General features: G+C 40.2%; 2 protein-coding genes across 6 annotated transcripts; both read left to right on the top strand.

Moving 5' to 3' along the window:
• The first annotated feature begins 133 nt into the window (after positions 1-133).
• ca10b (carbonic anhydrase Xb) lies at positions 134-18,721 on the top strand. Its single transcript, XM_046865533.1, has 9 exons — positions 134-404; positions 2,065-2,139; positions 4,285-4,424; positions 9,806-9,991; positions 10,499-10,594; positions 13,940-14,012; positions 15,541-15,695; positions 18,304-18,472; positions 18,577-18,721. The coding sequence occupies exons 1-9, from the start codon at positions 347-349 to the stop codon at positions 18,597-18,599; spliced, it is 975 nt and encodes a 324-aa protein (XP_046721489.1). The 5' UTR covers positions 134-346; the 3' UTR covers positions 18,600-18,721.
• Positions 18,722-21,841: 3,120 nt separating this feature from the next.
• smarce1 (SWI/SNF related, matrix associated, actin dependent regulator of chromatin, subfamily e, member 1) lies at positions 21,842-27,953 on the top strand. Of its 5 annotated transcripts, none has more exons than XM_046866749.1 (11): positions 21,842-21,946; positions 22,868-22,920; positions 23,521-23,564; positions 24,120-24,218; positions 25,108-25,188; positions 25,509-25,640; positions 25,838-26,009; positions 26,203-26,375; positions 26,483-26,584; positions 26,722-26,986; positions 27,098-27,953. In XM_046866749.1, exons 2-11 carry the CDS (start codon positions 22,914-22,916, stop codon positions 27,289-27,291), a joined length of 1,269 nt encoding a protein of 422 aa, XP_046722705.1. In that variant the 5' UTR covers positions 21,842-21,946; positions 22,868-22,913; the 3' UTR covers positions 27,292-27,953. The 5 variants fall into 5 exon arrangements, with proteins under 5 accessions (XP_046722705.1, XP_046722703.1, XP_046722707.1 ...); XM_046866747.1 differs by having other exon boundaries at positions 25,108-25,200; XM_046866748.1 differs by lacking the exon at positions 21,842-21,946 and adding an exon at positions 22,592-22,758 and having other exon boundaries at positions 25,108-25,200.

Genomic DNA, 27,953 nt, shown 5'->3' with positions numbered 1-27,953 from the left:
AAAAGCAATAAAAGTCCCGCCCACGACTTTTCTCGAGCAGCCCGGACCCTGCAGCATTCCCATACTTTGAGCAGAAGCCGAGCAGCTGGTGCGCATGCGCAGCAGAGTTCCCCTAATAGCCCAGTTGCGACCTCTGGCGGCCACATGCACAGCGGCGTTTCAGTTTCTCCAGCGGCAGCTTTCAAACCACACCGGAGTCTTATTGATCATAAAGAGGCTTCCGGAGTTCCTGCGCTTATTCTTTTCGCTCGCGCTTTCTTTTTTTTTCTTTAACGCGCCTGAGTTCTTTCACATCACTTCACATCCGGACCGGAACAGCGCGGTGAATATGGACTAAGGACCGAGGATGCAGCACGCTTGGGAATTCATTTTTATTTTACACGTTCATGTCCTCGTTGCAGAAGGTAAGAATGATCCCTCTGATTCATTTGGACATCATGTGGAGAGTTTCTTTTCCATGCACTTGCACCCTTACGTAGGCTCCTGCGCTCTGATGACTCAGTGTGTTCTGTCAAAGAAGAATAAATATTCATGAGTAATTAAATGTCATTGGTAACTATCTAATATACTATATCTAATGATATATAAGTGATGAATAATAATTGTTACAAAGAAAAAACTTGCAGTCCTCTGTTAACACTTCAATAGTGTGTGATCTAATCATTGCACTAATTTCACCTAAGTGTAAATCTCTGAGTGAGTGCACACTGTCACACCTGACTTCTAGACACAAATATTGTGATGTCATAATGTGTCATTTTACTATCAGGCACATTGTTATAGATGCTTTTGGTGATGATAATGAGATTAATCAATCATCCAGGTGCTCATTTGAACCTTGTGCAGGACTGAGTCTTGCCAAACATTATAAGACTTGTGTGGCTGAGTGGACAGTGATATAGTCCCTAGGCTAAGACTGAGCCTGGGCCTGATTACAGATGAGTTCCAGTCATTAAAGAAATGTTACAGGCAGGTTTTTAATTGGGACAGACGAACGTCCTGGCCAACATCATTGAAGCGGAGAAGGGAAATGTTACAGAGCAGTGCTAGAGATCATTGCAGCAGACGAACGTAACACACTAGCAATACAGACATGAATATGAGAGAAGAGGGCTACAGACAGGCATCAAGGACGAAGGACGAGTGCTACAGAGCATTGGCAGCTGGTGGGTTTCTCTTACATTAGAGAAAGAGCCCGCGTCTGCTTTTTGAAGTATAAGAATATATTCTTTTATGTTCTGTTTTTATCTGTTTTATCTATTGGCTTGTCTCCTGTTTTTCCTTCCAGTCTGCCAAAACACTTAAAAACAAACAAAACAAATGCAAATAATCAAACAAAGCAATATTCACCAACTACCAGAAAGGAAGTAACTATTTATACTTGTATTATAAATTATAAATAAATTCAGTTACTAAGTTGGTGCTGAATTTTTTTTTTGTTTCTATTATAAGTTTACAATTTTCTTTAGTGTTACTGCAATTGGCTCTAATAAGACTGAAGCATCAAATGGATGATATATGATGGCCACAGGGCCTGGACAAGCAATAAGAGCACTGGAGAGATTTCTTTCAATGCCAAACATGCCCAGTTCCTCTCAGTGGAGCCGTGTCTCCAGCGAGGACCCCAGCACCCAGTGACATTTAGAACCAGTATGAATTCTCAGTTCAGTTCCTTCCTCACAAGGTATCTTCCTCATGTTTTATTAGGGAGTCTTTTGCTTTAGATACAGTATATGAGATCGAAATCTCTCTCTTTAAAACACAGCATACTTTGAGCTGCTGTAGAAGCCTGCAAATGCCATACGTCACTGGGTTTCTATCGGAGCTGTGTCTCTGGCTGTGATGTCCAGTGCAGTATTGCAGTGAGAATATTGCTATAGAGGAAGATAATCACAGATGAATGCCGTTAACAACCGATAAGTGCTAAGCATAACAGCTCATCTGTTGTGTTCGTCTGTTACACTCGTCTCAGGCAGTTGGGAAAGCTTCGAATTTGTGCCATTCTTTCTGGGGTTTTTTGGGGTTTTTCTTTTTTATTGTTTGTTTCTTTGTTTGTTTTTGTAGCACAGCCTGCATCCTCAATGCCCCATGATGGATGGTGGGCTTATAAAGATGTCATAGAAGGAAGTTTTATACCAGGTAAGAACACAAGCTTCTACCATGAATTTCCCCCTATAAATGCCTCATAAGCGAGGTAGAAAGACGAGCTTCCACTGAGCGGGTGTTTATTTGGGTCAGCGCACATATGGATTTGCTGTGACGTCAATTATATTAAATTGTGTGAATAAGTCAATACAGATGAATAAGTCAGCTTTTGCACGCTTTAATGCAGAAACAGATTATCAAACCAGCCCAGAAATGTAATCTGTGTGTAATAGGACCCAGATTCAGAGTGCGCATGAATTATTTTGATTGGTGCACTACTATCTGTTTCACACCTCATGCCTCACCTAAAAGAACACGCTACTTCTGTTAAAGCATCCGATTCAAGGCACAATCTGGAGCAGATGGCAGATGCAATGATGTGTGACAAATGCCCAATTATTTCATTTACACTGTGCTTATAAAGGTCAGTCCTGCTGGCTTAGAGCTCTGCTTAATAAGTCAAGGATCTGCACAGCATAAAACCATACAAAGCCCACACACCGTAAATATCCACACCAAAGCATAAGAAGGTAAGAAAATAAAATTGCAGCACAGTTACAGCACTAAAAGAACTATAACACTTAATCATAATGTCCATTATGTGAAAAGGCTCCAGACTCAGGAATTGGGTTTAGGTAAATGCACGTCTGTTGGTTTGCACAGTAACCTCTTATTTCAGATTTAGTTCAAAAACATGTTCTTTAGGAGGAAAACTAATGTCACTGTAGCATCAATGTATCTTTTGCATTAAGATATTCAACATAGGCCTGGAAAGATGAGATCCACACCCCTGAAGATTGTGGCAAGTGCTAAAGCACAATGGATAAGAATAATGCCCAAAGGGTGTGGATAAAGCATAACAGGTGAGAAAAATTACCAAAAGATGTGATTTAGGTAAAAAAGGTGGAAAGGTAACAATAATAATAAAAGATTGGGGGGCATCCGAAGTAGGGGCAGGTGTAAGCTGGAACAGGGCAGGGCTTAAGGAGAGCATTCAAGAGAGAAGGGGGTTATGATCGAAGGCAGGGCTGAGTCAGAACTGTTATTAATAATTATGATTTAAAAAAATAAATAATTAGAAGAATGTTCAGAGGGTGTGGTTAAAGCAGAGCAATTGAGATCAGAGGGTGTGGTTAAATCAGAGCAATTGAGAATAATAATCAGAGGGCATGGCCAAAGGAGAACAATTGAGAAGAATGATCAGAGGGTGTGGTTAAATCAGAGCAATTGAGATCAGAGGGTGTGGTTAAAGCAGAGCAATTGAGAAGAATGTTCAGAGGGTGTGGCTAAAGGAGAACATTTGAGAATAATGATTAGAGGGCATGGCTAAAGGAGAATAGTAGAGCAGGAATAGTGATTAGGACAGAGCTACAGCAGAATAATAATGAAAGTGTTTGGCTAAAACAATCTCTAGAGAAAACAGAAAATGTTAACGATTGTAAAGCAATGTGTTTATATACCACACTGTTGTTTGGTCATGAATTCAGACAGGGTTAAGACAAACAATGCGAGAATGTTATCGGCTGTGTTCATCTGCGTGACACGATGCACAAAAGCGGGATTACTGTCACTATTCTGGGAAAGCTATAGTTTATGTAGGTCACTGAATATGAACACAATTATGTGCTTAAATGCCTGTAAGAGACACAGACTGTAGGATGCACAATAATAATTGAGTTTAGAATATTCACAATTTCATTTTATTCATCTTCTTAAAACAATTACAGAATGATGTGTAGCCAGAGGGCAAAATATGCAAAATGTTCCTTATTAATCAGAAATCCAGCAAAAGGAATTGTAAACAAGCATGTAGAAATCATGAACATCGTTAACAAAAACAAAGTAAAGATATCAGCTTGTATCGAAGCGTTTTCTTTTTCTACATCGTTGTCTTGCATCTAATTCAGCGATTAAGAAGTATAATGACATCTTTATATATGCAAATGAAAGATGATTAGAATGAATCGAATAAAACCAAATGATGTAATTAGACAAGGCAGGACACAACAGGCCACGTAAACATCTTAAGAAATGCCTGATTATCAGCAATAAACTGTTGGCATGCAGCTGGCATGCAGCATCTAAAACATTCTGTTTAATACAAGCCACATATAAGTAATGTTTGTCTTTGTGTTTCAGTTCCCTCTTTTTGGGGATTGGTGAACTCTGCGTGGAAACTTTGCTCCGTTGGGAAACGGCAGTCGCCGGTAAACATCGAGACTCGCCGTTTGACTTTTGACCCCTTCCTCACCCCACTACGCGTCACTGGAGGAAGAAAGGTAAGGGAAATGCATCAATCCATCAATTAAAAAAATTGTGCATCAGATGCAAGTTGGCATTTGTATCTTAGGCAAAAAACAATTAACTTACATAGGATTATTAGTAGATGCGCTACACTTTTATTATTGAGAAAGTGACCAATAATTTGTGACCAATATGTAGATTGATTTCTCATCGCTATACTGTTTCTCAAGCGCATTCTCTCAGCGCCACTGCTGCTGCGTGAATATGACGTATCCCAATACTACGGCGATCGAGGCGTGTCCTGAGAGAATACAGATTAACATGGCAGAGGCAGAGCTGTAACTTCCTGGAGACAGAACAGGAAAAGAACATCTAGTTTTATTTCATCTTTTCTTTTTCTATTCTTTTTCTTTTTTTTTTTACACCACAGGCCTGTTTGTGAAAGGGTGATTTAAGTAAATTAATTATTTGCTGTCTTTCTGAACCAAAGAAATAAAAGTAAACTCTCTGTACCATAGTGAATTGCATAGCAACATTTTTTTTTCATTTCATCGTATTGCATTGAGTCGCATTGTGTCGAATCAAATCGAAATCGGATCACACTGCATCGAAACAGTAGCTGCTTCATATGCATCTTTAATGTATCGTATACACGTCGAGATGCGAATCGCATCGGCTTTAGTTATGGAGATGCACATCCTTACAAGTTACATTCTCTCTACACAAGGGGGCGTGATTAAGCAGTGAGTAAAAATCATTATAATAATTTCCTATCAAACATTCAGGTATAGAACGCCATAAGTGAGTTAGATGAATTTACATAATGCTCCAAATTGTCCAGATATTTTCAAACGTTTATTTTATTCTTAGTTTAAATAAAGCTGTAGGCATGGAGAACTTCGCTCCAGTCAGGCCCACGAGTTTGAACCGTATCGACCCGCAGATTGAGACAGATCGATAATGTGATCATAAGCTGTGTGCAGGTTCAGACTGAACATGAAATGCTTTTTGATCCATTTCAAAATCTTCACTCTAGGAGGAGATAAAAATATAAAATGAATTACATATCTGAAGGGAATTTTAATCATTCTTTATTTTATTTTTACTCTCAGCTTACACTGTCTAATAAGGCTCCATCAACACTAAAAGATACGCATTAGATTGATTTTTTTCCCCCCTTCACCAAGAACATATCACCGGAATGAAACCTAATAGCAACTACACCTTTTTAAACTGTAATATTTATATGTATAAGACATAATATAGGGCCAGGGTTCTAGTCTAATCTGATTGGTCTTCGTAATACGGCTGCGTTGTATTTTTTTTGTCTTTTTTTAAAGAGAGTTTTGTTACTTCAGGCTGTCTGTCTGACTTGACTACGAATTGACCCAGTCTTCAAGTTGCTCAGTTGATCAGATAAAGCAGTTTATGCTTTTCTTATGGATCACTCTGAGACTCGCTTGAATGTGATTATCTTCTTGTCTTTCGCAGCATCCAGCCCATTAACTAATAACATGGTAAGCGAAAATATTATGCAAATCTGCAATAAAAAATTAGCCGAGCAATTATCCCATTGTTCAATGATTGATCATTGGCGCATGGGATCAAATAAATCTGTTGTAGTACAGCAGAGGCAGCCCCGTCGCCCACATGGTCATACATATTCATAAGCCAAGTGGAAAGAAGCATACGTACATATACCCTCCAGCCACTCACACACACACACACACACACACACACACACACACACACACACACACACTAGAACGATGCTTTGTTTAGTCACAACACATGTCAGTGTTCTTAATTATTTAGTATGTTCCTAGTCCTCATCTTTATCTCCTCACCTTCTGTTCATGATTTACTGTTGGAGCAAACATTCTTTAGAATTTTCATAATTTATTCTTCTTTAAATAATAGACTTATTAAAGCACTTATATTTTACTTACCACTTCTAGCTCATTCACAAGCATGCAAGTGTCAGCACTTTGTAATTCTTAGTAGGATTTCCACCACAGGAAAGTCCTCCGGAAAGAACTTTCGGTATTCGGTTTTTGACATGAGAAACTATTTTGTCTTAGTCAAGAAGTTTTAGACGTAGTCTGAGAGCATAGACGTTTTTAGTAGAGGTCGACCGATGGTGGATTTTACCGATAGCTAGGTTGGATCGTACTTGCCAATAACCTATATATGAATCGATAGTTTTGGATACTGCATAACAAAAATAAACAAATTTATATAGTAAAATAGTACTGAACATATTACGAAAATAAATTATAAAAATAAACGTTTTAAAATAAAATTTCATTGTTTAGTGTTTGATTGTTATTTGCAATTCATATGCACTATGAACTAGCATGAACGAGGTACAGCATGCGGTCTCGCATTTCAAAACAAACAGCACAGGGCATCAGTGATTAGCCTCTAGCGGCTTCTCTCATACTGTATAACAGCAGCGGACCTTCTCAGCCACTCCAGCACAGATGCAACCCGGAAAAACTATCAGTATGTATTTTTGCAGATAGTCGATAGTTCCAGATGTAAACCATCGGTGCTGATTACTCGATTAATCTCTAGTTTAGAGTTTCTGTAACGTAAACTCAGGAACTCGTTATGAGAACTTATCTACAACATAAAAGCACAATTAAAAACAAACTACAAAGTGTAATTTTTTAATTATATAAAAAAATGCAATGATGCTTGAACATTGCTGTGGACAAATTGTTAGAGCTTGGGCATAAGGAGGAGTAGAGCATGCCAGGTTGCATATTTCAGGATGTGTTGTGAAGACAAAAATGCTTTCAAGCTCTCAAGCTTTGACTATGTGTCCTTCTAGATTGTTTGAAACTGCTGCTCATGCTGCATTACCTGGCAGTGTATCACACCTTAAAGTGTTACATGACCTGTTCAATGATTAGTTTGTGCCATTGTGATTGACAAATGAGAGAGTTTGCCATTCCCTCCCACTCAGAGAGCACGGACAGTTTTGCTTTGTTGGGGTCCCAGATTACTTTGGCATTGCCAGGAATCAAATACCTTTAAAACTCTGTTTTGCTGATGCAAAACCCGGACAAACATTATTCTGTTGCACCACTTGCAAGAGCCTTTGTATAATAATCACCATCGGTAATGTAATCTCTCAAAGGAGCCTGATTTGAGGTCTGCACAGTAATCTAACTTCATCTAGCAAGTTGCATTTAAAAAATGAACAGTACCCCCACCACCACCCAGTAAAACATAACGAAAGCTTTGCTAGCAGTGTGTTGAATATCACAGTACAGCATGAACAGTTATCTGCATCAGTATGTCAGCAGGTCAGTTGTGTCTGGATAGATTTATGTGTGAGGAGGAAATAAAGAGAGTATTCATCTTCAGCATTGGAGTTTTGACACCATTTTATTAGCATTTGGTGTAGTTTTTTTCCCAGCATGGCTGTCAGTGTTGTTTCACTCTCTGCTGTCAAGTGAAATTGCAATCACTGTCAGTCCAGTGTTGAATTAACTCACACCTCATTACATCAATGCTGCAGCGGGCTCGGTTCCCTCTGCAGCTTTATTCAATTTCACCCCGATGTGACAGCGATTACCACCAAGCGAACATTATGCAAAGTGAATTTAGCTGAAGTTTATTGCTTGCTCTTGTGTGTGGGTTTTGCCTGGGGTCCTACCAGATTTCTGATTGCTCAAAATAGATAAGAGAAACAAAATAGTTTGTTGCACATATCGGACCTGTTCAATAAGTAAAAAACATCTTGTGCAGATAATCGATAAAGGTGAAAGGGTGACCAGTTATGATATTGCCAGTGGCCACTGAGTGATTTGTGCTGTACAAAAATACAAGTTTAATTTATTGGGATTTTACTTTCACCCATTGACTCACACTGATATCTGATATAATAGCACAGGCAGAGATGCCTAAAAGGACGCGGAATAAGACCATAGGTGAGTACGACAAAATGGTGGTTTGAACCCCACTGTGCTTTGAAAAAGTGTGAGGCCAGTGTATGAATTCATTAAGAAATTGTGTGTGCATTCTTGCTGCTCCAGTTCTGCCAGTTGTTAAAGCAAAATGCTCTGGGGAAGGGAACCCTTTTGGTCTCATGGGTGAGCCAGTTGGTTTGCCTTTTTTACTGGAGGACACACTAACATTTTTGCAAAATGCATACCAAACACAAGAGGCGATTTGAACACCGCAGTCTACATGTCCTTGGTGAAGCCATCGAAATTAAATAATACCACCGGCTGTTTTTATTCCTGTGGATCGCTTGGCTAGTTGAATGACACAGCCGGCTTTGGAGGAATGATCTTTAAAAGTTAATAATGGTTGTAAGAGTCAAAGAGTTTGCAGAATTCACAATTTTACTATATTGACATAGGGTTTATTCTTTAACTTTATCTTTTTAGTGTGACTTGTACCTCAGTAATATCCTAGGCTTCACTTTTCATCAATGCAGGAGTGCAGAAAAAATCTGGAAGGAAGTACTTGGTTTAAAATAAAAGCCTGGAAAACAATTGACAAATTCACGTGACCATACGGCATCACCAGATATTTGTAGTTGCTTGTATTTGCGATAAATGTTTCATTCATTGCCTTCCCCGATATACATCAGATTATCGGCACTTCATAGGTCGAAATTGGTAAATCTTGGCCCCCTTATGCTTTCTGAAAGGAAGATAGGAGCAATGGTACTGGATATTGAGACCTTGTGATCAATACAGTGTCTGAGTCCTCCATCTATTTTCTTTACAAAAAAAAAAAATGCAGTGGCAGAAGACATGGATGAATGAATGCAACCTTAGGCCAGGGCTTCAGAGATGTTTTCCTCCATGGCCTTGGTTTCTGGAAGGAATAAGTATTCTAATCACAGTAGTCTGTACAACCACATTCTGGCTTGTATGATGTTGCTTAGATATAAATCACAGACAGTTTTATATGTTTGTCTTTTTTAAGGTAAGACGCAAGATATTTTTCTTCCTTCAATGTGATAGTAGCAAGCAACAAAATTCAAGCAAATAACAAATAGAAACATTTGAAACAACCACCTTTAATTCATTATGCACAAAATATTAATTATAATATAATTTTCATGAATAAAGTGATTATGATTAAAAATGTTTGTGTAAGATTTTCTTGATATCTAAACAAGACTTAAAAAAGAACACCATGGTAAAGCATGGTGGTGGCAGCATCATGCTTTAACTGGGTCTGGGGCAATGCTTGTGATAGGGGCAATCTATTTTTAGACAATGACACCTGATAATGAACATGGTGTGTAATCAGTTTGCTGTATGGCAAAAAAAGGTGTAAAATAAATTCTGTCCGATTTACTCTTGATTTAAAAAAATGGATTTTGTTTTTATTTATTTACATTTCTTTACATCTCTTGTTTGTATCTATCCATCTTTGTATTTCTCAGATAAGTGGCGTTCTTTATAACACGGGGCGTCATGTGATCCTGCGCGTGGATGGCTCTAAGCGCGTGTGCTTGTCTGGCGGTCCCCTGAGTTACACGTACACACTGCAGGAGATCCGACTGCATTTCGGCAGCGACGACACTCACGGCTCTGAGCACCTGATCAACGGGAACGCCCTTCCTGGAGAGGTGAGACCTGAACCTCGCCAGACGAATGCAAGAGAACGCAAGTTAAAAATCGTCGCCAAGTTATTCTCGTACACATCCGCTACTGGGAGGACACGATGTCTCAATTATTTTCGATTCGCACAAATCGAAAAGCAAGCAAAGATTGAGAGAGATCAGGAGGAGACAGTAAGGCTTAAGAGATCAGGATTAAAAGGATTTGCTCCGAGTTTTAGGAAACGATCGCGGCAAGTGAAAGCCATCCATCAAACCACACCACTGTGGACAGAGGAAGGCACACTCTGCTTCTTAACACTGCATGTTTAATAACACAACACACATGGCCACATTACATCAGTATTACATCAGCATTATTTTAGGTATTCTTTTAAGGACAGGCGATTACTCCTTTTCTGCGTCCAACCCCATTATTCTCACTGCCGTCCGTTACTAATACTGCTTTAACTATTACGATCATGTAATGCTCTACTGTTTTCACTTATACACAGTGTCCTGTGTGTGTTTGCTCAGGTGCAGTTAATACACTACAACCAGGATTTATATTTAAACTACAGCGAAGCAGAGAAGAGCCCGCACGGCGTCGCCATTATCTCCCTCTTCATGAAGGTCACAGTTCACTGCTTATGTAGCCCACAATTATAACACATTTCAGCAAAATACCGCTAGGCATTTCTGTTCTATTCCAGAGGCTCTTCAATATAAACACAATATGGTCAACAGCCATGTGTTGCTTGTTCTGCAAAGTCTTACCACAAAGTTGGAGGTTGTATAGGATGCATTTGGATGCGGTAGCATGAGATGCTTTCTCCACTTCAAAATGAGACTCAAACCATGACATTGCCCCTGTGCACAAAGCCAGCTCTATGAAAATATGCTTAACACGGGTTTAGCGTGGACATTCTCCTGCTATAGAGCTCTCACCGTAACCCAATTGGGATGAAAAGGAATGCACCCCAGTCCTCTTCACCTCGACTACATCAATACTTGACTTTACTATATTTATTTTGTTTATATTATGATTTGTTTCCCTTTATTTTTATATTTGCAGCATGCGACACATCACTGTCCGATATCTGAACCCCGAATGACTTACAAAAGAGGTTTGTAGTCTCCGTCATCAGTCATAGATCAGGTGTGTAGGATGCCAAAAGCACATATTCCTGTTATAGAGGAGCTACAACAATGAAACGTGTTGTTATAGACACACATATACATGTAGTATATCTTGAATAAATAAAATATTACTTTAGGGATGTTCTCATTTAATCTTTTAATAATTCCTCTCTTCTGGGAAAATGTTGAATTTTTTAAATGACTCATTCTGCACTCGCATAGATCCAATTAAATGCTCTTTATAATGTATCTGTCCCTCGGCTGCACTTGGTATCAGTCTGTAGCAGCAGCTCGTTAGTAGCAAACATAGTTCCTTTGTGTGTCATACCACTTACCAGTGTCCCATTTCTAGCCAGGTGTTGTTTGGGGGTGGGGGTGGGGGGATCTTGTCATCTAGGATCATATCCTGATTAAAGTTGACAGGCGTGGGTAAAGGTAGTGGTGAGAAATCCTCCAAACTGGTAACCATGCTCCATGTTTAACCTATTTGCTAAGGTTTGTTGAGATTGCTTGGGGGTTGTGGTGCATTTCGAACGATGTCGGCTGTTGTGTAATTCAGTCAAGCACTTTCAGCTGTATTAAAAGCCAGGGGTGGTTACACCACCACAGTGCCAGGACAGAGTGTTCATACATGTCTATGATATATGTTGAAGGTCAGGCTTGACTTCTAGCTCGAAGGGAATGTTATGCAAAGGGCCGAATGTTAGCTGCCTTCCTGTGCTGGTGCATTTTCATTTTTTATTTAATTTTTTTTGCAGTCAGTGTTTTGAACTTGATGCGGATTTCTAGAGCTACAGGGAGCCGTAAGGGTGATAAGGGAGATCTTGGGAAGATTTCAAAAAGAAGTTCTGGATTCGTGGGATGGCACAACAAGGAATGACCTGCCAGTGTAGTGATTAATATTTATCCAACATTCTGTAATGTTCATACCTTCCTAATAGACTTCTAAACAAACAGAACAACAATTTTGCTCTCCAATACAATAGAAATACAAAACATCATCTTTATTTTTTAAACAAGATTTGTAAATCTGTTGCTTTGTCCAGACCTAAGCGTAAATATTCATTATTTATTGTCACGAAGCCAAGAGCTGAAGTCATACCAAGGCGCTTTATTGCATTCCCAAAGGAAATGTGCTGCGCTTATTGAAGTCAGAGGAATGGCAGCCACAAGCTTTATCCAGGTGTTGTTGTGAGGGTGGGGGCTTCGTTTGCAACGGAGGAATGAATAAATTTATTTTTTCACTTTGCATAAATGGCTTGTTTTTCCCAGGCTCCTTTCCAGACTCATTACTTTGAACTATACACATCATCCCAAATCGCATACCCACATACTAAATAGCATTGAAAAAAGTGCACTACCAGCTGTTACTTCATAGAGCGGAGTAGTTTTCTTCTTGGAAAAGATTATAGAAACAATTTGAGAATCACCCTGTTTTGTTTTGCTGTGCATTAATTGGTCGCCATGTGCCAATTATAGCGAGTTGTTTAGACGCTCCTTTGGCGACTCGCTCGCCTGCGCTGCATGTCAATGGGCTGATCACAGTGGGTTATAAAAACGAATCTCTCATGTAATGTAGATAGTTTAACAACTGCTGTTGTAATCGTGAAAATATTGTCCTGCTCGTACACTAAGCATCCTCGCAACACATTTAATACTGGCTGTTCAGCACCTGGATAGCGCCTGTTAAGATTTTCTAACTCCATTATCCACGAAAAGGACTTAGTCTCCCTCAATCATGTTTTCATCATTTCAACGTTGTTTTCTTTGCACTGTCACTTTTAGCTACTGTCTAGCTGCTTTATACAATTTCTGTAGTTCAAAACACTGCACAAATAATATCACATTGAATTCCAGGAAGCTTAATAATTTGGGGAATGTTCTAACATTCATGGATGAACTGTAGAATCCACACTAGGAACCAGGTATAGTAATCTCCAGCCTTCTGGGAAGATGTTTTACCATATTTTGTGGAGTTTTTGCTCATTCAGCCACAGGGGCCTTAGTAAAGTCAGTTACTGATGTAGGTGAGGAGACCTAGTATTCAGTTAAGGTTCATATTTATCCTAGAACTGTTCAATAGGGTTGAGGGTCAGAGTGTTATAGCAGGCAACACAAGATCTTTCATTCCAGTCCATATAAAGCAATATCTTCACAGAGTTGGCTTTGTGCACAGCAGCATTGTTATGCTGGAACAGGTTTCAAATGAAGGGAAAATTCAGGATTTATGGGTAATCTTTGTCAATTATCTGAGCAAATTTTCTAACAGTTTCAGCTACAACTTATCCATCTTAGATAACCATCACACTGAATATTCAGTTTTTCAAAAACACCTTTCCCATGCTTAGGTGAAAATATCTCCTGCTGTACAGACAGTTTTTGTGTCGTTATAAGACCGACAGGATCACATATAATAGAGCCAGGTTTCCAGCAAATACTAGATGTCCTATTATTCAAGGGATGTTGTAGTTGCTTACTTCGTAGACGCACACATGCACACACACATGATATGTGCAGTCAAATGTGTTAGCTCATAAGATTTAGGCAGATATTCCATACACAATTATGTGAATTTTAAGTAAACATTAAGTCAGAGTCATGTGTGAGTCAGCATTCGATATGTTGTTTTATTTAGTGCCAAAAAGTCAGGATTTAATGCTGGAATGTCTGAAATGGCCCACGCATGGTGTATGCAGTGTGTGAGCCTACGGATACACTCTTCACTCTAATCTCTATAATCTAATTTACACATAATCTTACATTACTATATTGAAATGAATATGACACTTGATACATCTGCATTAAAGTATTTGGACCGATAAGGTTTCCTTTCCACAGATATCGGAGCCCACCAATCCATTTCTCCTTCGGATGCTGAGCAGGGAAATTATCACTCGAATCACATACAAACGTAAGACTATTTTGTTCCTCAACTTCATGCAGCTTTAACAGATTGCCATTTTATTATGAATATACCGTATATTCTGTTTACTAGAACATTCTAATAAATATCTTATCTGGTTGGCTCCTGACTGTACATTTACCCAACTGGCCACGCCCATTATCATTGTTTGTTTGTTTTTTATTATTAAAAATATCCAATGGATGCACGAAGTGGTGGACGAAGTATATAAAATATGTACTTGAGTTAAAGTAGAGATATACTAGGTAAAATATTACTCCAGTAAAAGTAAAAATGCTCTCTTTATACTTTTACTTGAGTTAAAATACAAAAGTATTTATCTTCAGATGTACTTCACAGTACTATGATGTATTATGGCTATAATGTTCCTATTATCATTTTTGTCACAAGACTTTTGCTAAATCAACTCAGTTTATGTGAAAAGACTCTAATGTTACTCTTAGCACAACAATTTATTAATAGAATGATGATAATAAGTCAAATAATGACTGATATTTATTAAAATTTATCATGAACCCAAAACCTTCTTTTCAATTACTTAATAGAAAATCGTGCGAATATGGCCACGGGTATTGTGGCAAGTTAGAGTCGAGAGTTTCTTCCATCATTTATTCCTCTCTAAATGTTGTGATTGGTGGCTTGCTGCGTGCTTAACAAGTTAAGGAACGACTGATTTTCGCACAATGTAGTTGAGTAAAAAGTAAGATATTTGACTTTAAAAGTCTCCCCCAATAAAAATACTTCTGTAAAGTACAGATACGTTAAAAAGCTTTTTAAGGACAGTCCCGAATTACATTTACTTCATTACTGTCCACCACTGGATGCATGTACAGGTAGTAATAGCTAATTGGCCATACTGGCTGTCACTGATTGGCTAAATTCAAGCATTAAACAATGATTGCATTTGTTTGTTTTATATACAATAGGTAACTAGTAAAGTAGAACAACTTAAAAGCCAATCATATTTTATTACTTTTTGTGTACTTAATTGTATTATTGTGTTGATGGTTTGAAAATATAAATTTAAAAATATATGCAATTTTTTGGACGTTCCCTGGTGGTCTAGTGGTTAGGATGCGGCGCTCTCACCACTGCAGCCCGGGTTCGAGCCCCGGTCAGGGAACCAACCCCATCCATTAGGGTTGCACAAGCCTTAGTGCCGGTCCCAAGCCCGAATAAATGGGGTGGGTTGCGTTAGGAAGGGCATCCAGCGTAAAAACGTGCCAAATCAAACATGTGGATGGTCCGCTGTGGCGAACCCTAATGGGAGAAGCCGAAAGAAAGTTTATGCAAGTTTTTGGACGTGACAATTAAATAAGTCTAAGCTACCACATAAAAACAGCAGGATAAAAACAAATTACATCCAAATAAGGATTATACCAATAATCATCAAGTAATAAAATAATTTGTAAAATGACCAATGCATGGAGACAAAAAAAAATTAATATTTAAACCATTAAAACAAGTGATAGTGAGAACAACATCTTTACAATGCACCCGATGTAACTCCCCACAGATGACGCATACGAACTAATGGGACTGGACTTGGAGGAATTGTATCCTGAAACGTGGCGCTTTATAACATACGAAGGTTCCCTGACTGTGCCGCCATGCCTGGAAACGGTCACATGGATCCTGATGAATAAACCTGTCTATGTCTCACATATTGAGGTGAACCATAAACTAATCCCATAATAGCTGAGGTCTATTAGAAACACTATACAAACCAGAGGCAACAGTTTAAGGGGGTTGACAGTGCTACCGCATTAACATTTTTAACGTGGTAGACACACTTATCCAGACACACTTAACCCACAAAGATGCTTTGAAAATGATCAGAAAATTATAGGAATCAGGATCAGAATACATTTCAATACTGGTTCATTAAATCAAAGACTGAAAAGTCCTAAAAATCTCTTGGGAGAGTATATTGGTAAAAGTTTTTAAACCCTTCTGAAGATATGTACATTTGAAAACTGTGACTCAACTGTTCGGACACCAGATGGAAGTTTGTTCCATCACCTCAGAACAGTAAACGGTGTCAGAACAGTGAAGAGTCTTGTAGTCTTGAGATGTATGCCTTGAGAGATGGTGGAACCGGTCAAGCAGTGGTTGAGGTTCAAAGGGAGTGTGTTGCAGTGAGTTAAGATACAGTGCATCCGGAAAGTATTCACGGCGCTTCACCTTTTCCACATTTTGATATGTTACAGCCTTATTTCAAAATAGATTGGATAAATTATTTTTCTTAACATTCTACAAACAATACCCCATAATGACAACATGAAAGAAGTTTGTTTGAAATCTTTTCAAATATTTTAAAAGATAAAAAAAGGAAAAAAAATCATAAGAATTCACAGCTTTTTCCATGGCAAAACTGAGCAATCATGCGAGAAGGGCCTTAGTTAGGGAGGTGACCAACAACCCGATGGTCACTCTGAAATAGCTTCAGCATTTCTCTGTGAAGAGAGGAGAACCTTCCAGAAGAAGAACCATCTCTGCAGCACTCAGGCCTATATGGTAGAGTGGCCAGATGGAAGCTCCTCCTCAGTAAAAGGCACATGACAGCCTGCCTGGAGTTTGCCAAAAGACACTTGAAGGTGCAAACAAAGAAACAAAGATTGAACTCTTTGGCCTGAATGGCAAGCGTCATGTCTGGAGGAAACCAGGCACCACTCATCACCTGACCAATACCATCCCTACAGTGAAGCATGTTGGTGGCAGCATCATGCTGTGGAGATGTTGTTCAGCGGCAGAGACTGGGAGACTAGTCAGGATAGAGGGAACAACAATGCACAGAGACATTGTTGATAAAAACCTGCTCCAGAGCACTCTGAACCGCAGACTGGAGTGACGGTTCACCTTCCAACGGGGCAACGGCCTTAAGCACAGGGCCAAGATAACAAGAAGTGGCTATGGGACGACTCTGTGAATGTTCTTGAGTGGCCCAGCCAGAGCCCAGACTTGAACCCGATTAAACCTCTCTGGAGATCTGAAAATGGCTGTGCACTGACGCTCCCCATCCAATCTAATGTAACTTGAGAAGTTCAGCAAAAAAGAATGGGAGAAACTGCCCAGAAATTGGTGTGTCAAGCATGTAGCATCAAACTCAAAAAGACAAATATCTGTAATTGGTGCCAAAGGAGCTTCAACAGTGTATTGAGCAAAGGCTTTAAATACTTATGTAAATGTGATTTATTTTATTATTATTTATTTATTTTTTATCAATTCACAATGATGTAAAACAAACCCCTTTCATGTTGTCATTATGGGGTATTGTTTGTAGAATTCAGAGGAAAATAATGGATTTAATCTTTCTGGGAATAAGGCTGTAACAACAAAATGTGGAAAAGGTGAAGTGCTGTGAATGCTTTCTGGTTGCACTGTACGTGCTATAAGGTAGAGGGCTGCTGGTCCATTGTCCATTGTGGCATTGCAGGCGAGCCTTATAGGATAAATATAGGAAGCTTGAAAAGTCATGCAGCTCCTTTCTGAATTAGTTGCAGAGGTTGAATGTCTTTTAGAGGCAGACCTACCAGAAGTGTGCCTGGGGGGAAGGGGTAGCTCAGTGGTAAAAATGCTGGAGTTCTGATCAGAAGGTCATAAGTTTAATTCCCCCCTTGAGCAAGGCCCGTATCCCTTAACTGCTTAGTTATATGAATGAGATATTTATAAGTCTCTTTGGATAAAGGCGTCTGCCAAATGCTGTAAATGTAAATAAATGAGTTACAGTCTAGATATAGTATATATATGACGAGGGACTAAACCCACACCTGAGCGGCAGAAACAGAAGAATTTCCCTGGTGTTTTAAAAAAGAAATCGACATGATATTAGATTAGGAATGTGAGAAGAAAAGGACAGTTGATTGTCCATCGTTACTACAAGGGTGCGTGCAGTGACCAAGAGTGAGACTGGAGAGTTGTCCATAGAGATTTCAAAATCTTGGCCATGAGATAAATCGCCTGGGATCAATAGCAGAGTTTTTCAGAGTATTAAAAAATGTTGTCCTGGCGTTTTTATAAATTTTAGCACAAAATGTAGCTTTTTATCCACAGGAAACATTTCAAGCCTCTGTTCCACTGTTGCCTCCTCACAGATTAGCTGTTTGCGTACTTGGATAGAATCTTTAAAAGCCCTAACACACTGAGACGTTCTCAACAGCCTGTAGCATACTTTCAACTTTTTTCCCCAAGCCTAGCCTTCATTTACATTTGTAATTATAATGTACCGCCAAGACATTTCAGCTGCTTCTCTCTAACTGGTGTGTGTTTGTGTGTATAGCTGCAGTCTCTGCGTCTCCTCAGTCAAAATGCCGCATCTCAGATCTTCCTCAGCTTGAGCGATAACTATCGGCCACAACAGAACCTAAACCAGCGCTGCATATACACCAACATCAACGTAAACACGCACACACACCAGTGTGCTAATTCACTCAGGACACACTATAGGGGTATGTGTCACACACACTTACAAACACATACACATTGCAGTACTTACTAAACACATTAATATCATTAACCATGACCTTTACTGTTGTTTGTGCTTTATTTGCAGTGAATGAGTGGCTGCTGAAATAACCCCACGTGATAAACCACGTGGTGTGTGTGTGTCTTGTGTGAAGAGACAGAAGAGATCACTGAAGACACGGACGCATTATTTTACTGTGTAATATGAATTAATAAAGGCAGTTTGGGAGGGAGTACTCTGTGTGTGTGTGTGTGTGTGTGTGTGTGTGTGTGTGTGTGTGTGTGTGTGTGTGTGTGTGTGTGTGTGCGTGTGTGTGTGTTTAATGGATTTGTGATAATCAATTGGCATTTACGGTCACTGTGTGTACACTGTTCTGTCTTCCCAACACTTAAAAGAGGTCTTTGTAGAGCAGACTGTATATATTAGATCTCTGTAGATCTCTCTATATATTACACTACAGAGAATTTTTTTTGCTTTGCTCACACCAGCTTGTTAGGAGCAAACGGTCAGCCATGATACGGCATCCCTGGAGCTGATATAGTTAAGGGTCTTACATTAGAACTCAACATCAGCAGCAGCTTGGTAGTGCTAAGGCTTTAAGTATTGAACTTCAATCACTGAGGCATCACTACTGAATGTAATGTATCTGAAGGTGTAAATATAGTTTGACTCACATACAGTCGTGTGTCTTTCAGGATTTCTGTTCTCCAGAGGACGATAATGATAATATACTGTATATTGAGCAGGCAGTTTTCCATTAATGGTGAGTGATGTTAGTAGCTAGCTACACTGTATGGGCAAAAGGAAATAATTCAGCCTTTCCTCTACTGGGACTAAGATAAGCAAACCTGTTCGAACCTGTCATTGCTGCTGTGCACAATTTAAACTCCATAAAAACATGGTTTGCCAAAGATGTTACGGAAGAACTCGAGCGTCCTGACTGCAATCCCACGCAACACATTTGGAATGACCTGGAACGCTGACTGCACCCAGGCCTCCTCTTTTCTCACTGCCTGATCTCAGTCTTTTTTGCCGATAAGAAAACTCCCTACAGTTACATTCCAAAATCAAGTGGAAAGCCTTTGCAGAGCAAAGAGGAAATTTCAACATGGAGTTCAAAATGCACAAGCTGCAGGTAATTTGCACCATCAATCAAAATAGTTCCCAACAAGTTATTACTTTATAGAACAGTGTGTCTTATCATTGTCAGAGGTTTTATAGTATTAAATTATTGTGATTACTATGAAGATCACACGGTTGATGAAGTAATAGCTCTTGATGAGAGAAAAAAATGCTTTAATAATACTTAGAACTTTCCATCACAACTGCAGCAAATTGCTTTTCTTTCATGTAACCTATAAATTTCCCCTGGGTTCTCTGTGTTAATCCAACGTCCAAACATATGCTAGTAGTGCCTAGCTCAATCCCATCAAGGAGTAAACATGTGAACTTGGCATTGGAGTGTATTGCCCCTTCATGCCAACTGTTCTTTAAAATGGATGCTCCTAGATATGCATATAACCCCTTGCAGTCTCCTTACCCCACTATATTTTCCACAGGTTATCCACCTCCTGGGTGTACTGAGACTTTACAATAGTACTTTAACACTTAAATTTTTTAACTCTTTTAAATAAGTGGTGCTCATTTGAGGTACCAAAAAAACTAGTGCACAGTCATTGATATTGTGGTTATTGTCCCCCTACCATTATTGTCTTTACTGTTATGTGAAAGGTTCTGATTATCCCTTTCATACCATAATTCTATACATAAACTGTACAGAGCTACTATCACAATGCTGCAGAGTGCACTAAATGTTGTTCATATAATGTACACTAGGGGCAGCAGTGAGACTAGTGGATTATCAGGTTGGACACTAGGCGGCGGCAGTAAGACTAAAGTTAGTTTGAACACTAGAGAGTAGCAGTTAGATTGCGATTGTACAGTAGGGGGCAGCCGTGAGACCACAATGCTATAATGTACACTACAGCAGTGAACTGTAGTGTGTTATGTTGTACACTAGAGGGCGGCAGTAAAACTATAGTGTTATAATGTACACTAGAGAGAAGCAATGAAACTAGTCTATCAGATTGAACCCTAGCTGTCTCCCTTATCGCTTCTGCAGTAGTTGCCAATCACCCAGCACCTCTTCACCACCATCAAGCCTCTGTCTGACCTTTTCCCTGAATCTCACACTACAGTCTTCCTCCTTTAGTTTCCAACATCTTGTTCTTTTTTATATCTCACTCTCCTCTTATTACTCCTCACCTCTACAGACCACCATCCGATGCTGTTTAACTACAATGTCCTCTGCCAACATCTTACAGTCTTCAATCTCCTTCAGGTTGCATCTCCTACATAGAACATTGTCCACCTCTGTGTAGCTTCCTCCACTCATACGCCACCCTATGATCCTCCTTCTTCTTAAAATACATATTTACCACTGCCATTTCCATCTTTTCCACAAAATCTACCAACATCTGCCCTTCCACATTCCTCTCCTTGGGACCATACTAACCAATCAGAAACTCTCTTTACCTCCACTTCAATTTTACTGTACTCTTCTTTCAGGATCACCCTTTTTCACCTCTTTATATCCACACGATAATAAAACAATATAAACCCACTTTCAATGTTCCTGGCCTTACTCCCTTTTCACTTGTTCTCTTGAACACACGTCTACCTTTCTCCACTCCATCATATCAGCGAACTCTCTCCCTTTACCAGTCATAGAACTCAAACACACACTCAATAAACACTTATAATAATACATTGTGGACAATTTACTTCGTCCTTAGCTCTGTTTTCTGTTATCTAAGTTGTGTGATGTAGCTCTCTGTTGTTTTATGTAGCACCAGGGTTCTGGAGAAATGTTGTCTCAGTTCACTGTGTACTGCGTCAGCTTTATATGGTTAAAACGACAATAAAAGCTTCTTGACTTGACTAGTGACAACATTTAAAGTGCCAACCCTAACCTAATGGCTGGGCTATTGGCAGCAGTGAGACTGTAATGTGAAATTGTGTACACTAGGGAGCAGCAGTGAGACTGTTGTGTGTTATGTTGTGCGCTAGGGGGCAGCAGTAAAACTCTAGTGTGTTATGTTGTACAGTACACTAATGGCCACAATGAGCCTGTAAGTGTGCCAGGCTGTACGCTAGGGGCAGCAGTGACACTGTAATGTGTCAGGTTGTACGCTAGGGGCAGCAGTGAGACTGTGGCGTGTCAGGTTGCACGCTAGGGGCAGTAGTGAGACTGTAGAGTGTCAGGTTGGACGCTAGGGGCAGCAGTGACACTGTAGAGTGTCAGGTTGTACGCTAGGGGCAGCAGTGAGACTGTAGCGTGTCAGGTTGCACGCTAGGGGCAGTAGTGAGACTGTAGAGTGTCAGGTTGTACACACGGGGGCAGCAGTGAGCGTGGTGCTGAAGTCACGGAGCTCCAAAAGGGAACAAAGGCGTGTGGGTGAGTATCGTTGATGTGGCGGTGTAATCCTAGATAAAATTCGTATTTGCTAAAAAATAAGCCTTAAATTTGTTTTTTTAGATGAATCTCAATAAATATGTTTGTTTCTATCAGCAGTTTTTGTTCAGTAATATTCGTAAATTAGCCCGTGTTTTCGTCCACGGGTGTCGGCTAAGCAGCCAGGCACCTTTCTTTGTCGGTAATTTGTTGTCCAAGATTTCAATTAAACCTGTATATTTACAGTTCACATTTTCTGACTTGTAATCGCTAGTTTTCTAGTGCATGAATATTCAAAAAAAGATCCCCTTTATTATGAATATAAATCTGAATTTACACGGCAGTGGACACTACTGGTAGCTAGTTAGCCGTGTCCCTGCGCCCCATTGAGCGCCATTCGAGCCGCTTTTGGAGAAAATCGTTTTAATAAACACTTAGATGATAATTCGAAGCTTATGAAACCGTTTGGGTCCATGTTACTGGTTTATCCAATTACATTATTTCGATTAAATGGTTGAGCGAACGAACAATACTTCATAAAATAATTCATTTTTAGTCAGGCGGAAAGGACAGGCCGATATGCGGGGTCCTGTGAGTGCACCAAATACACACAATACAACACGAGAGCGGTTTGGATTTAGTTCATGAAAACTGGCTTAATTGTGTTTAAAAGCGGATTTTATACCTGGAAAATTGGCTTATCGTCTTCTCAAGTAAATGATTAGCTAATGCTGAATGTATATTTTTCCGGATTTAATGAAAGCAGTTTTACTCATCGTCATCGAAACATATCTTCCGGTCCGGAACCCTTGGATGTGTGTAGATGGGCCTCCTGTCTGTCATTTTATATCATTAATCATTTAATGGCCTTTTTAGTTCACTTAATAAATATATAATTGTATATATATTTGTATTTTTTTGCAGAAACGAATGATTGAATTGGCCTGAATTGTCACATCCTACCAACAAGATGTCAAGTAAGAACTTTAAACAGTGTTTTTGTGTTTTCCTGTTAAGGACACAGGAGCTAATTTGTGCTTACAGAAGTCTGTATGTGATATTAGACTCATTTGCATATTAAAATGAGTTATTCGTGTAAACTGTTTGGATCTAATTGGATTTTGTGTTATAAAATCAAGCCCAAATGAAACTACCATACTCTGGGTATTTGGTGAATGGACACAAGTGTCCACAACGTTTATTATTGGTGGGACAAACTGTGATGATCAGTGATTGGTTGATGAGAATTATGACGTGAGCTCGACTTCAGTTCATTCACTGTCTGCTTAAATTTATGCTCCGTTTATCACTAGGCTCTTTTATTTATTTATATAATATATATTTGTTAAAAAAAAAACAATTGAAAAGTCACCAAACCTAGTAAGAAATTCTCAACACTTCTCTTGACTTTATGTATGTATATTTAATTTTATTTTGGTTTTAGCTTTAACATTAACACTGTCATGTGTGTTTATTAAATGATGCGTGTAATTGATATTTTTAAAAAATTAAATCACCAGAAATGATTTAATTATTAAAGCAAGTAATTCAATCAAATTTTCTCCTCCTCAACACAGAGCGGCCGTCTTACGCCCCGCCCCCTGCTCCGGCCCCCACTACAGTAAGTATTTCATAACATGCCAGTCATCCTTTCACACACACCCCACCCAACCCCTCATCACCCCAACTTTAAAGCACTCAGGAGTGTGTGGACAGGACTGTGGAACGGTGATGGACACTTAATATGGGGGTGGTGAGGAAATTTAAGCCCCATAGACATCAGTTTTTTGCAGGGTGGGGGGAAACCAATCTTCAACTTAGGCAAAATAAAGTTTTTTGCAGCATTTTTTGACCATCTCATCAAATTTGCTCTCCCACCCCCATAGTATGTGTGTGTGTGTGTGTGTGTGTGTGTGGCTTTGCTACAAATGGATGTAGGACAAATGCCAGTTTGTGCTGCTATCAACGATTGCTGCTTTTTTTTTTTTTTTTTTTTTTTTTTTTTTTTTTTTTTGTGCATGTCTTAAGCAAATCATGAACAAGAACCAAAAAAATAAATAAATCAAACCAAAAAATTAAAACAAGATTTGTTCATTTTTTCTTTTTTCTTTTGGTCCCTTCCTCCCTTGTTTGTTGTCATTTCTCATTCGTGTTTTGTCTCATTTGTCTCCATCAGCAAATGCCCACCACCCCTGGGTTTGTGGGGTACAACCCATACAGCCATCTGGCCTACAACAACTACAGGCTGGGAGGAAACCCCGGCGGAAACAACAGGGTAATGGTAGGATCCATGCTAAACAGAGCAACCCGGATACCGCTAAGGATAAAGCTAGACCAGCTAATTTTGCCTCTGGCAGGGTCTGTTTTAAAATTAATCAATTTGCTTTCAAGAGGAACAGAAAAACACATGGGTAGATGTGTCTATAGCTCTAGTTTCATCCATAAATCCTTTGTTTTTCATACTTCTGCAAATCTTTCTCTCTTTCTTTACCAGCATGCTCTGAGAGATTGGTTTTCAGAAGTGCTTCACCCTCTTTCATGTTGGTCATTTATTTCACCGCCTCATTTATTTTGTCGGGCTGAAAACATACCAAATGGTCGCGTTTAGGCATGTGCCGATATTAAAACAATTGCATTTTGATCGTGGTTTGTTTTATGCAAGTTAACCATCAGGGGCACTGGATTGTAGGGTCGTTCGTAGAAGGCAACATGATCATTTATCTACTCAAGCAGTCATTTTATCTTTGCGAGTACTAACTGTATTATACGTGTTAATTCGCTATTGTGAGATTATGTAATCACCAATCGTCACATGTTTAGCCGCTCGCTCTCCACCTAAACACCCCCTCTGTAGGTCAGCTGCGGGTGCAACTTTTTTCGCCCAAGGAGCCTTTTTTTCCAGCAGCCCTTTTGTTGTCCCTACATGGGTGTGTTCCAACATAAGCAAGTCCACTTAAATGACCACTTCCGTTGTGCTGCCTCTCAGGGCTCCGTCTCCATTTTCAGCCGTGCACCCGATCTCCTTACTCATAGTGCTCTATTGCTCAGCCCCTCCCCACCCCACACACACACACACAATCATGCCGTCTGTTGCATCTCGTGGCTTATTTCTAACTGTGTAATGTTTTGTTTTCTCTCACTTTATTTTTTTTTTCTCCTGCCAGAATTCCTCTGGGATTACAGTTCCCAAGCCGCCCAAACCCCCCGATAAGCCTCTGATGCCCTACATGCGGTACAGCCGGAAGGTAAGCAGGAAGGTAAGACACCCACGGTGTCTGCTTTTACTGCTTATATTTCATCAACCCTCCCAATCCGGGAAATGGTACAGTCCATCATTGCTTCCCAGGATGACTTCAAACAGGAAGTGAAGAGATGTAAAGAAAAAGAATTGTATTTCATTGTGTGCTGTTTTTGTAATGAAGGCTAAATCAACTAGACCAGGTGATGATCACCATTAAATGTCTGATGCATTGTTTTTTCAGCAGGAAAAAATAAAGGGGTTTTCTGAACAGGACGCCCGCGTTTAGCGGTAGCCATGCATTAAAAGTCTGTACTCCTTCGACAGGTTTGGGATCAGGTGAAAGCTTCCAACCCCGATTTGAAGTTATGGGAGATTGGGAAGATCATCGGGGGAATGTGGAGGGACCTGACAGATGAGGAAAAGCAGGATTACTTGAATGAGTATGAAGCTGAAAAGGTCAGCTATGTCTCATGTTCAAATAAATCGGATGATTGATCGAAAGTCATGCTAGTTAAATATGTGTATTATGCTGGTGGTGTATTGCGGTCAGTTATTGTGTTAGGAGGACACCAGGGATGACCACAGGCTGTCCATTGCAGCACTCGTTAGATAAGCAGGTTTGCTGACCCCGCTCTTTTTCTGTTTGTCTTCAGATCGAATATAACGACTCCCTGAAGGCCTACCACAATTCCCCGGCGTACCTAGCATACGTGAATGCTAAGAACCGTGCCGAAGCGGCTCTAGAAGAGGAGAGCAGGCAGAGGCAGTCTCGTCTGGATAAAGGAGAGCCTTACATGAGCATCCAGCCAGCTGAAGATCCTGATGGTGAGAATCGCACATCTGGCACGCACTAAATGAGATGTCAAGGTGATGGCACCTAAGGAGCGTTTTCTGTTCAGCAGAAAGCGGTCGCTGCCACATTGTGTGTACTTAATAGGACTTTTAGGGCATTGATGACTTCTTGTGCATAGTGTCCATGTGTATCATGTGTTCCTTCCTGTGTGTGTGTTTTGGGTAGATTACGACGACGGCTTCTCTATAAAGCACACAGCAGCAGCTCGATTCCACAGGAACCACCGTCTGATCAGCGATATCCTGAGCGAGGTGGTGGTGCCCGACGTGCGCTCGGTGGTCACCACGGCACGCATGCAAGTGCTCAAACGCCAGGTCCAGTCCCTCATGGTGCATCAGGTACACAATTGCACGATTTGCATAGTGCACCCGGAATTGCTGTTAACTCCAGAAAGAAAAAACAGCATTGTGTCCTTCATTGTTATGTGAATGTTGTGTGTGTTCAGAGGAAATTGGAGGCAGAACTGCTGCAGATTGAAGACAGACACCAGGAGAAGAAAAGGCGTTTCCTCGAGTCCACCGATTCTTTTAACAATGAGCTCAAACGGGTAAAACGTACTTTCTGGATTTACCCAGAGCAGTGTGGGTATTACACATGGTCCTATGTTATAAATAGGGTCAATGCACTGTTGGACTTTATGTATACATAATTGGCATTAAGTTCACTGTGAACATGTATTCGTAGCTGTGCAATCTAAAAGTGGAGGTGGACATGGAGAAGCTGGCAGCGGAGATGGCGGCGGCCGAAGAAGCCGCGAGACGAAGGGCAGAGGAGAGGGAACGGGAGCGAGAGAAGGAGAAGGAGCGTGAGAAAGAGCGCGAGACGGAGGCAGAGAAGACAGAGAGAGCACCGGAGGAGGAGCAGCAGGGAGTGAGCGGACCAAACAGCAGCGAGCAGAACACCAGCACCGACAGCAAGGAGCAGGACAAACCCAGTCCAATGGAGATAGGTGAGGATCGAGACCAGAGTCTCACATACCACAGCTTTTCCCCTGAACACAGCCAGTCGCATTGATGATGTTTGGGCATCTGTAACGCGTACGTGTGAATCTGTCCTGCAGACGAGGCTCGTGCTGATGCGTCTGAGGGCCAGCAGGAGTGTGAGGAGGGTGCAGTGGAGAAGCCAGAGCAAGCCGAGAGTGGGTTAGAGGAAGGGGCGAGTGACAGCAATCCTCCACTAGAGAGAGAGAACAGCACAGAGTCTGTACCCTCTGACACCGCACCTGAAGAGAGAGCCCCTGCCGCCCCACAGTAACTGAGCAAAACCCACACCCCTGCGCGTGTTCCACCTCTGAACCATGACGTACCGAGAAATCAAAGGCTTTTGGAGGACACGCCTTTTTTTGTTTTTAAAAGTCTCATTCAATATCTCCACCCAATTACTAATTTTTTTAGAGGGGGGGGTGGGGGTGGGGGTTCGAAAATACCATGCTAAGGTGTGCAGACACGCTTTCTCATGTTTCCACATTACGCCTACAGAACGTTAATTATGTATGACCTTTAGCGCCGCAAGTTAAAAGGTAATATATAATTCAAAAGGAACGAGTGACCCAAGCGGAACAGTACCTTGGCTTTATTTTTAGAGCTTCACCTCGTTTTTTTTTTTTTTTTTTTAACCAGTGCCAGGCTTTGTGAAGTCAAGAAAACAGAAAGCTCTTTTCAAGCTCAATCTGAAAACTTAATTAGCTGTAGACCGTGTTTAGGTAGCCTCATGTCCCTCTTTTTTTTTTTTCTCTCTCTCTCTCTCTCTCTCTAATATCATTACACGTTGCTGAATATGGATCATGGCAAGATATGGTTATAAATTGCAGGTTAAATGGTCACCTCTCTTGGTTGTTCTTATCCATCTTCTCATTATACACAGCCGTTTTGTACCGTTATGTTGTATTACCCAATAAAGTGATTTATATGTCTTAA

The sequence above is a fragment of the Silurus meridionalis genome, chromosome 14, assembly GCF_014805685.1.
Source record: "Silurus meridionalis isolate SWU-2019-XX chromosome 14, ASM1480568v1, whole genome shotgun sequence".
NCBI lineage: Eukaryota > Metazoa > Chordata > Actinopteri > Siluriformes > Siluridae > Silurus > Silurus meridionalis.
Note: the sequence above shows the minus strand (reverse complement) of the source record. Positions and strands in the feature narration are given on the sequence as shown.